At 43.2% G+C, this 11,368-nt stretch overlaps 1 protein-coding gene across 1 annotated transcript; it reads right to left on the reverse strand.

Annotated features, from left to right (window-relative positions):
- Positions 1-2,462: 2,462 nt before the first annotated feature.
- Positions 2,463-6,309, reverse strand: LOC133893381 (probable glycosyltransferase At5g03795). The gene is made up of 4 exons (XM_062334386.1): positions 5,782-6,309; positions 3,839-4,038; positions 3,362-3,710; positions 2,463-3,205 (listed from the first exon to the last, which is right to left on the reverse strand). The coding sequence occupies exons 1-4, from the start codon at positions 6,235-6,237 to the stop codon at positions 2,531-2,533; spliced, it is 1,680 nt and encodes a 559-aa protein (XP_062190370.1). The 5' UTR covers positions 6,238-6,309; the 3' UTR covers positions 2,463-2,530.
- Positions 6,310-11,368: the final 5,059 nt, after the last annotated feature.

The raw sequence follows: 11,368 nt of genomic DNA on the forward strand, positions 1-11,368 counted from the left end.
TGGTTGTGCCTGTCTATGTTTAAGACTAACCAAATTTTGAGAGAAAAATGGAATTAGAGTTTTCTATCTCTATGATAGGAAAAATGCACTCACCGGATGGTCCGGTGTGAGAAAAGTTGATCTCACCAGATGGTCCGATGTTCAAATGGAGTTCACGTCGGAGTATTTCAATTCAAAGGCAAAAATTGATGTATTCACCGGATGGTCCAGTGTTCAAATGAGTGTACACCGAACTATTTTTCAGGAGAAGTGCAATCTTCAGAAAAATGAGTTTGAACTCACCGGATGGTCTGTGATGAACACCGAAGGGTTCGCCGAACTGTTTTCTAGAAAGTTTTCAGAAGGGTGGAGATGTATGCACACCGAATGGTCTGGTGCTTGATAATGTGCACACCGGAGGCATCGTCAGAGTGTTTTCAAAGAGAGGTTCAAAAATGCCTTGTCTGGTGTAGTTGTACATATCGGATGGTCTGATGATTGATGGTGTGAACACCAGAGGCTTCACCGGAGCTTTTTCCTGAAGGATTGCAGAGAAGACATGACTTGTACACATCGGATGGTCCGGTGATCAGAGGTTGAATACATTGAATCATCCGGTGTTCATAATTTCTGTGTGATGAGCATTTCAACAGAGATTTGTGAGTTTGACTAATTGGAGATGGAATTGGAGGAACATGTGTGCTTGTCTTTTGATGCGCAGGTGATGGATGCAACTTGACAGTCGAATCAGGATGATCGGGACTAAACATGGTGTTTGGTGCCAGACGATCAAGGAGGCTGGACGAAGTCAAGGGTGATCTTAGCTATGCTCATGGAGATTAAGCAAAGCGTGAAAAGGTGGATGAAGATGGCGTGTTGACAAAGTCAAGTGAAAGGGATGCCGATGCAAGTGACAAGGCGGTCCGAGGGATCAGGAGCGGGAGAGACTTGCCGACGGTCGAGATCGCAAGATGAAGTACATGTGTCAACATCGTGAGGTTTGCTTAAAGTGTAAGGAAGTGGTGATGAGTCACGCTTTGAGAAACGTGCGAGGTGGTTTCGTGGTTTAGCCTCAAAACCGTGGGAAGGAGGAGTGTGCGTGGCATCATCACGAAGCTTGCATCGATACAAAGCTAAGTCATGGAGGAGTCACATGGTTTGATGAACAAAGAAAGAGTTGAACAAAAATGTCCTCAGTGATAAGTAGGAGTATATTGGAAGAAGGAGGCAAGAAAGGAATAAAGAAACTTAGAGGTTAAGGAAGCCCCTAAGGCCTATAAACAGAGGGAGGGGTTGTGTTAGCCTCTTGAGTCAGCCATTTGAGATTGTGTGTTAGAGTTTTAGAGGAGAGGAATATGAGAGCTTAGCCTTTGTGTTAGGTGATTAAATGAATCAAGTAGTAAGCTTTTTATGGCTATCACTCTTAGAATTGATTTTTATGAAACCTAGAGTTCATATTCATCTATGAAAGCCATGCTTTTTTTTATAGATTTTTATTGTATTTTATTTCTTTCGATCTTGTTACTTTTACGTGTTGACTTGATGTGCGTTGGATGAAAAGATTAGATATGTCATCCAAGAATTTAATGAGCTCTTATTCACCCCCAATCACCTATTGCATAAACCACTTCGCATAAAAAAAAGGAAAGACTAAAGATTCAGTATATCAGTATATGTAGATTACCTTGTGCAAACAGTTCAGCTGACGTGGACTATGGAACTACAATACAAAGCATCGAAAATTTGCAAAACTCATTTTGGTTCACAAAGAGCAAACCATGGTACCCCTGTATAAAATTATTTGAATGATGTAATGTACTGTTTGTGTTAGATGTAGGTTATGAGTGTGTTCCAAGCATCGGATCAATGTTCAATTTAGTTGGTTTTTTTTTTTGGCACAAATCCATGGAGCATGAAATCACATAAGAACTTGAAGATCATACATCTATGAACTGCAACAAAAAGATGTATGTACAAAATAGTGCGGAAGTTTCACCATAAAACGTAGCAGTGGAGGGGTGAATGTCACCAGAAACTTTGCATTTGCATTTGAATTTCATCGAAAATTTTGCGGCTATATCTCTCCTAGAGTGCCAATAATCAAGTACAACAGGAGCGGATTTCGCCAAAGTTGGCGCAGGTTTTGCAGAGCCGTATGAACGGAACGACAGCGGCTTTCAAGTGATTTGTGCAGACCAAGGTCGCTGGAGCCAGGAGCATCCTTCGCCAAAAAGAGAAAAGCGAACACTTGAGGAGCAACCACATGATGGACTCAGAAACATGTTAGAAAAAGGTATTAGATTCACACCCAGTAATCCCCAGATTGTATGAACCGGTGCACCGAAACAAACAATTATACATCGGATTATGACGCATGGTTGTATATAATACAGTGCACCATCTCCTGGTTGTATGTATACAGGCTGCATGCACTGGAACAAACAGCACAACCACCCATGTCCTTTCCAAACTGCAGTTTCGAGATCTCTCCAACCCCTGTCAAAATCTACAAAAGACGCAACGAACCAACCTGCTCTGCTCCAAGAATCCTTCAGCCCTGCGCGATGACCCTGACGTTGAGCCTCCGGAGCCAGACCGAGTGCAGGATCATGTGGAACACGTCGTACCGCCGCGGCGCGCCGCCGTGCACCAAGAAGTGCCGGCGCACCGTCCGTACCCGCCGCTGCATCCGGATGTACTGCCGCGGCGACACGGCGGCGAGAATCTCCTTCAGCCGCGGGATGTCGGCCACGCGGACCCGCACCGAGAACGCGGCCCAGTTGAGCACGTCCCCGAACGGCAGCGCGTAGTCGCCGTCGTCGACCACCACGGGCACGCACTCCAGGTAGATGGCCTCCGCCAGCCGCGGGCTCGCCACCTCGTACCCGCCGGGGCACAGGCAGAACCGGCTGCGCCGCATCATGTCCGTGTACGACACGCCGCGGGGCAGGTACTCGCTCACCTGCACGTCGGGGTCCTTGCCCTTCCAGTGCTCCAGCAGCAGCGGACGGACCGGCCCGTGGTTGCCGCCGGCGAAGAATGCCAGGATCGGCCGGTGCGACGCCGAGGGGCCGCCGACCTGTTTGTCCACGACGTCGCTCCGGAGGTTGATCTCCGGCAGCGACACGTCCTTGGAAGGGTTGAAGCCCTCCGACGTGTTGGCGTTGCACAGCACGCGGATGGAGTTGGCGAAGAGGTGCCCGTTCGCCGACGACACGTACGGCCCCTGACACAAAATTAAGCCACTCGTGTCAGCTCAAATTTGTACATGGTAATATTCTTCAAATGATAATTCAATGACGTGCAATTTACAAAACAGAAACCATTTCAATATCCTCTGAAGAGTTACAAACTTAGAGAAGAGCTGGTGCTAGCTGCTCACCCAGTCATGGCAGGACAGCATGAAGTGATCCGCGCCGAGGCTCCGGTTCCAGTAGGGGTACTTGGTCGACAGCACGCCGACGTAGTCCGAGATGGTTCGCCGGAGCGGGCCCATGTCGTGCGAGCTCGGCTCGTAGATCATCTTGACCATCTTGACAACGCTGAACGGCAGGAAGAAGACATGGGCAAGGCCCGGGTCTCTGGTACACATCCGGCTCTCCATCTCCATGGAGTATATGAACCTGCCCTCCGTTGAGTATATGCTGCGGCACGGCCCGTCGTGGAACACCGGCGGCTCGCCTTCCTCGTAGACGTAGATCTTGAACAGGTTCTCCATTTCCCGGTAGCTCCTGCGCGATAAGCAAAGGAACTTCAGAAATTCAGAATCAGTGGCACTGCAAATGTTACCTCCGTGAAGAAAAGAGTAGATGTTGTATCTTGTCAATGCAAATATGTTTCAGCAGGGGTTATTATCTACCTGTGAAATGCATAGGCATTCCGGTACACTGGCCCGACTGGCACGTAATCCTTGTCGATCAAGGGAGGCCGGTTGTCCTTGTTTCGGATAGCTTCCATTATAGCTGACCGAGCTTTCGCGAGACCGAGTTCGAGTCGCTCCAATTTCACGTCCCTCCTTCGCACTTGTGGCATGACATGAGTTGCATCGTTTGAGCTTTCCTGTAACAAAAAATTAGGTCTAAGTGACTCATCCTTACAGGGATGCTCAATCCAAAACTCCAACATAACGTTGATAGACTAGTCTATTCTGCGCAACAAATATTCGATATGTATCCATATTTAAAAAAACAAAATGTGAAATGTTTCTGAAGATAGAAATCTTTTTACGCATAAACAGGAAACATTTTGTCCACATTCTGTAAATTTTGCAGAGGTTACATGATGCACCTGATTCAATCAGCATTCAGCAATACAGAATGTTTTCTACCGGCGTCACAAAATGCAATTTCAGGTGCACGTATGCAGCATTTGTGGCAACTTTTGACAAAAACATGAAAAGCCAACTTCCTTTTCCAGGAACTGGCAATAAAGTCATTTTGCAAATCCTGATGCCAATTATGGCATTAGAATGACCGGATGCAGCCCCCCGGAGGCTGCTCAGCCCAATTCATGAACAATTTCAAGTGCACAAGTAACAGGTAGTACAAATTTGATTTTGAAAATGCAGGAAGATCCAAGACTTTCTACACACGCGTCAATTCAACGAAGGGGATATATAATGTGTCTTTCCGTGCTCCTTAAACTTCTCGCCAACAAGCCAAGGACATCTACCTTCTCCATAAAAGAGATAATATTTCTTTCTAGGACACGCATCAGAACTGCGTATCAGTATCACGGATTAAGGGAGAGTTGTTTTATTTTTTGACTTTGGCACATCTGATACATGGATTTGATCATCAGTGTAGATCTCTTGTTGGAGCGTGATCTCCTCCATTGGGTCAAAGATGAACGGTTGCTAGACACCCACAGTTGTAACATCGTAGCATTGGTGTCAGAAAATCTCGTGCGTCAATCTAACGGTCATCTGATGCTCTGTACAAAAGGTGGCATGATGAGATGGCACTAGATATGTCCAAAATTTCACGTGTAAATTACCAGTGGATCGATGAACAGCATGTTAGGGAGCAGTAGCATACACGCAGATGCAGCGAAAAATGGGCACAAACAGAAAATTCACACTAAGGTTGTCTCCCATAATCCATATCAACTAGCTATAAGTGTGTCCTCACTTTTTTTTTTTCTATGTAGAGTTGAGAATGAATAAAGATAAAAGAAAAGCTAGCTATCCTCTGATCTCAATATCGAGACATCTACAATATCGACACTTTGACTAGCAATATCTATAGAGAAATATTATTTTAAATATAAATAATTATATATTATTAAATTATTTAATATAACAAATCTAGTAACATAAATCTTATATTGTCAATCTATATGTTCTTTAAATTGATTGTTAAAAATAAAAATATTTGATTTAGACAATTCTAAATGGGCTTATATTTATGATAAGAGATAGTTAGTAACGGGTAGTCAGTCTATAAACAAGACTGCTCGTAGAATTTATTACCTTACATGTCCACCACATTAAAGTAGGAAAACATGTTACAGCTGATCTATAGCCGACAAATATTGTAGCTACTTGTATTGCTACAGTTCCCCATTAGTTGTGCAATTAGTCAACTAAACAAACTGGCTAATGTCCATGGAAACAGGACGTGTCCCAAATTGGGCAATCAAATCATTTTTTTGTTTGACAAACACTAGAATCCAATGATGTGGATGCCAACGTTAATCAAAGAGATAATCTCCAATGAACTAATCAGAAAGCAAAAAAAGAAACAAAAGCAAATAATTAAGAAACACCATTAGTTTTTAGTCGGGCTTATTCTGCACATATACCTTAGCCGGTTCTGGAGCCGGTGCCGGTGCGGCGGGCGGCGGTGTGACGGAGAGGTCAGGCGTGCCATGGCCGGAGCTAGAGTTGATCAACGACAGCAAGTCATCACCACCTTGCTGCTGAAACAGCACCTCCTCGTTCACTTCCTTGCCCGTGCTGTTCCTACCGCCGTCGCCGCCGTCGGAGTAAGAGCTGGAGGTGGCTAGGAGGTGCCCACCGCCACCGCCACCTCCACTTGGCTGCAAAGAGGAGGAGGACGGAGAGGAGGAAGAAGAAGACAGGAACCAGGAAGCTGCTTGCGTTCCGGGGTCCAAGGACACCACCATCAAAAAGGTCACAAGCGCAAGACACGCCGCCACCGCGTAGGCGGCAGCCCTGCCAGCATGGCCTTGTCCGTGCAAGCACGGCATGGTTGAGCAAGGAGCCGCAGAGGCGGAGGTGGCGCCGGTGGCTCTCATGGCTGGTGGCCGTAGGTACGGTGTCAAGGCAAAGGATGCACACCCATCACACGCTAGCTGGACCAGAGCTTTGCCGCGTGAGGTGCGGTTGCATGCAACAGCAGCAAGCTTAGGACATGTTCGTATCTGGATGCGAGCTACGCTCTTTGTGGGGGTGACGCTGTGGTGCTTGCCATGGCGGGGAAGAAAAGCATGTGTGCGTGAGTTGCATTTGCTGATGGTGATGGAGGAAAAGGAAGGAGGAGTGGAAATACTAGAAGAGGGGTGGGACCCACAGGATCTATGAACACAATATTATGGGGCCAGTTCGGTCAATGAGGGTATTTCAGTTAGGTCCCTAGGCTTCTCAAATTTACGTGCTAGTCCTTGGAGCATCAAGACTCGAGAGAGATTGGGTATTTTCCACCGTGGCAGCGAGGAGGGTGTTGATTTTAGGTAATTCGACGAAATAAATAATTTTTTGGACTATCAAGAGAGGACACGTTGAAATAAAGAATTTTCTTTAACTAAAACTAATAAACGCTCAATTTTCTTTACTTCTTATTTTCCGACGGAATTGGTGTTCAATGCTTAGTACAATAATTCGTGCAAACAAAATGATGAAATGCTGATTGTCTTTTATTTATTTATTTTGTTTGCTCCAACTCCCACCGGAAGGGGAAGCAATCTCATAAGGATATATTATTAATATTTTCGATGTCGGGGGGGGGGGGGGGTGAAAGGTGCCGGGTCGCCATGATGCATCAATCCTGAGGCGAGATCTTGGGCTCGTGCTCCCCTGCCCCCGTGGAAAGAGAGCACCGGGGCGCGCGCGAGGCGATATGGCCTCGGCGAAGGGCGCCGCGGTGTCCGGCGGCGACAGGCGGGGGAGGAGACACGTGGAGCGGCGGCGCGCGGCGGGGTTGACACATGCGCGGCCCGCGCTCGTCCTCCATGCGTGCCCAACTCGGCTCCGAGTATACGAGTTCAATGCACGACATGCATGCATGCTTCGCCGCCGCAGAGACGAACACGCGGCGATGCTGAGAAACTGACGAAGCTGGCGTGGCGCGCGTCCAGGAAGTCGACGATTGTTTCCATCTGCGCTTTTGCATTTTTGCTTGTGACAGAGCCAAGGTTCTAAATAGCTGCGCAATAGCTGTTTTATGCATCAAACGCAAAGTAATATGCCAATCTTTCGCTATTTGAGTCAGACGGAGCTTCACTAAAATTTCAAGGTGCTAAAAGACAAAACAAATTCGAAAATATTTGAGTGATAAATCATTAAACTAATATATGGCACAATTTATAGCCATCATTTTTCATAATTGGTTCAAAATATATATTCGAGTGATATTAATAGATTATAATACATAGAAACAACTTTAAAAAAAGGGAAAACTGCAAACCCCCCCCCCCCAAAAGTCACTTGGATTTTGACTTTCCCCCCCAAAAGTTGTTTTGTTGCAAAAAGCCCCCCAAAAGTTTGACTTTGTTGCAAAAAACCCCCTAAAAATTCAAAAAAATAAAAAAATCATTAAAAAAATTCTAAACAAACTAGAGACAATTCTAAGACCTTCTGTGAAATTTGTTTTAAAAAATAATATCCTTTGCATCATATTTCATGGAGAGGAAGTTTGGAAAAAAAAGAAAAATGTGCAGCTCATTTATTAACTCATGTTATTTTAACTTTTTTATGTCTACCATTATTTTTCCTACACAAATAATTGTTTAAGTAAACTAATAAAAGTGGTTTCACTAATTTTGGGGGTGTTATGGATTAGTTATGAATTAATCTATCTGCAACCCATTTACTGAATCCTGCACGTTACGATAACTATTTCAAGATTTCATGTATTTTTACAAGATAGAGGATCATGTAAGAAGACTAAAAAATTTTGTTTCATGATTTTTGGATTAGTAAATAATTAACTATGCATTTAACTCGAATTAATAAATGAGTTGCACGTTTTTCTTTTTTTTCAAACTTACTCTCAATGAAATATGATGCAAAGGATATTATTTTTGAAAACAAATTTCACAAAAGGTCTTATAATTGTCTCTAGTTTTTTTTTAGAATTTTTTGTGATTTGTTTTAAATTTTTTTGAATTTTTGGGGGTGTTTTTGCAACAAAATCAAACCTTTGAGGGGTTTTTTGCAACAAAACAACTTTTGGGGGGGGGGAAGTCAAAATCCAAGTGACTTTTGGGGGGGTTTTTGCATTTATCCCTTAAAAAAATAGTACTATATATATACATCAAAATTATAACTAGCCATGATCTTAGACTGATAGCAAATCCTTTATTATATCCTCATAGCTGTACTTATATACCATTTGATCCTCAATCTGTACTAGCAAGCTATTGAAAAAAATCATTTTTCATCATGTTCGGCAGCTAGTAATGTTTGTTTATAGGTAGCTGGAGTAAGTCAGCTCTAACATAAATAAAATTTGGCCACATGAGCTGCATACCCGATATTAAAAAAAAATGGTAAAAGAGGCTATAGATAGTGATGCTCTGGTATCACTACCGACTGGTGGTTTTAACCGATAGTGATAGTCGTGAATTCACTACCCGTTGAATCCTTGAGTCGGCAGTATTTTGCATCTCCACTCTCTTATATCTCTCTCCTCTTTGTCCTCTCCTCTCTCTCGCCTATGTCATCTCCTCTCTCCGTCTCTCTCCCTCTCAATACATACATACAATGAGACATATTTAATATAAATTAATAATAAAGATACATTCATAAATACATAGTAATTCATGTCCTTCATTAATACATAGTAATTAATATCCTTCATTAATTTGTAAATAAAGCTACTTAATCTAGCTTAACGATATATACGATGTCAAGCCTATTGGTAGACTTTCCTCTTGTCGCATACTTTGTACTAGAAGTTATGATGTCATATGAAGGTCTATTGCGTGTCGATGGCACAATCGGTGCATAAAACTCGCCATTTGGGTTGATAATATGTTCGATGAAAAACCCGATGATCTGTTTTTGAATGTCATGTATTTTCGCAGGGAGTATCACACTTGTGCATTATTTGAAGCACCGCGTTTAAATAATCGAAAGAATTAGTCCTCGAACATGAATAGAAATTAAAAAGAAGGCATCGATATGTAATTTCATACCTCAACATCATTAAACATGATACCATCTCTATCTCCATTGAATGTATGAAAGTAAGAACATAGAACAGGCAGAGATTGTTGTCGGGTGACTGCCTCATACACTTCAAGAGAAAATGATTCATTAGTGGAATGAATTGAAGCTTTTTATTTAGTAGGAAATACAAGACATAAATATTCACTGAATTCCAGAAAGTCAGTTTTTACATCATACTACTTCTTGTATAGATGGTAGGCAACATTCTTTTTGCAGTATCTTGTATACGCCCTATACGTTAATATGAATACTAATTAAACTTAGATGCAATCGATGAGAAGATTAAATGATCAAATTTACCTATTTATCATGTTTATGAGGTCTTGGTAAGTATTCTTATATCTCTTTTGTCAGTCCAAAATAATGATCTTGCTCAAGTCTGGGTAGATAACATGGAGGATCCAATACAAACTATAGGAATATGTCACCATAGTAAATTAGTACTAGAATCAAGTTGCCCATAAAAGGAGAACGCCCTAGCACACAAATATGTACTCAAAGTTGTAGGGTAAGAGTACGAATGTCTTGTGTTGGTGGTGAAGCAGACACTTAGTGAAGTCTAGACTCTCCCTTACAAATTTCTCGTTGACAAGCCCAGGATCGATTAATCCTATTTTATTATCTAATTCTTTTATGCATGTGTGGATCTCCATTTTACGAAAGAGAGAAGTTAGTCAGTCGATTTGAAGGTATAAGATCATATAATATGAATTATATACATAAGTCACTTACAGAGTCCATGCTCTGACTATGACCACGTCAAGGGCATCTTCCTTGTATATTTCATACAAGCACTCAAATTTCACCTAGAAGTAATCGTCCCTGTTGAGAAAATATTCATCTCTGTATCTTACAGGGAACGCCTCAAAACCATGCCTAGACTGCTCCAAGTACGACAGATGTAATCGACGCATTTGAGTTGTGATGTTTCTTTCTGTATCTGGTTTGACCAACTCAAATGGCCATGTAACATCCAACTTTGGGATTTCCGCTCTTGCATCAAGCTGTGCTAGTTCCTCTGCTGTTAATCTAGAAGTAGCTAGGAAGTCCCCAATGCTCGGTGCATCCTTAATGATTGGATCTGATTTGCTCTTGGCCTACTTCGTGCTGATATTTTTGTAGTCAGTGGGTGGCTTACTTAAACCCACCCATCTATTTAACTTTGGTTATATTCATGAAAAAATTCTTGCTATCTTCAGGCACAATAGGCTTCGGTGGAGGTGCTGGAGGATGGAAATCAGCTGTTACACTGGCGTCCACAATTTTGTTGATTTCCTTAAGATTAAGTGATTATACATATTTGGGTTTCGCCAACTTCTTAGATGGTACTGACTTCTTAGATGACGTAGTATTCTTGGATGCTGCGGAACCTGATCATGTTTTCCGAGATGATGGTTGGCTTCTTGATGGTGCTGGTTGGCTTCTTGAGCGGTGGACTTCTTTGAGGCGATGGCTGAGGAGGTGGACTTCTTCTAGAAGATGGCTGAGGAGAGGGTGATCTACGAGACGACAATGGCCCGAGGTATAGTCGAGAGTAGAGGTTCTCGGGAGCTGTCGCTGGTGTAAACACTATGTAGGTCTTCTCTCACACAATGAATGTGTGATCGTTCTCTCCTATAGTGTTCGTCCCTTTTCTGTGGGGGTAGTCCACCTAAACATGACGATAATGGTCAACTGCCTCATCTACTTCGACCACGACGTAGCCCTCCGGTATCGGACATCCAGGCAAAAGTTTATAGGCATCACGGGGATAAGCTATGCTGGAAGCCACCTTGATGATAATGTTCTTAGCTCCAATGTGTAGTTCACACGATGTCCATGTTGTGATATGGTTCATGGGATAAGTGATGGAGTCAGCACCCAGAACACCCGTGGAAGCACAGTTACTCTGACGCCATCGAGACTGGAGCGCATAACATTAGAAGACGTTGTCGGCTGTTCCTGTTCGCTCTCAATGGCGTCCAGTTCACGCTTGAT

This window comes from Phragmites australis, chromosome 15, assembly GCF_958298935.1.
Source record: "Phragmites australis chromosome 15, lpPhrAust1.1, whole genome shotgun sequence".
NCBI classification, from domain to species: domain Eukaryota; kingdom Viridiplantae; phylum Streptophyta; class Magnoliopsida; order Poales; family Poaceae; genus Phragmites; species Phragmites australis.

Bases quoted from the DNA above. Each gene is read 5' to 3' on its own strand.
- LOC133893381 (XM_062334386.1), bottom strand. From the start codon at position 6,237: ATGAGAGCCACCGGCGCCACCTCCGCCTCTGCGGCTCCTTGCTCAACC. The intron at 3,711-3,838 runs GTAGATAATAAC...CTTATCGCGCAG, and splicing joins AATGCCTATGCATTTCACAG to GAGCTACCGGGAAATGGAGA. The intron at 3,206-3,361 runs GTGAGCAGCTAG...ATTTTGTGTCAG, and splicing joins TGCTGTCCTGCCATGACTGG to GGGCCGTACGTGTCGTCGGC.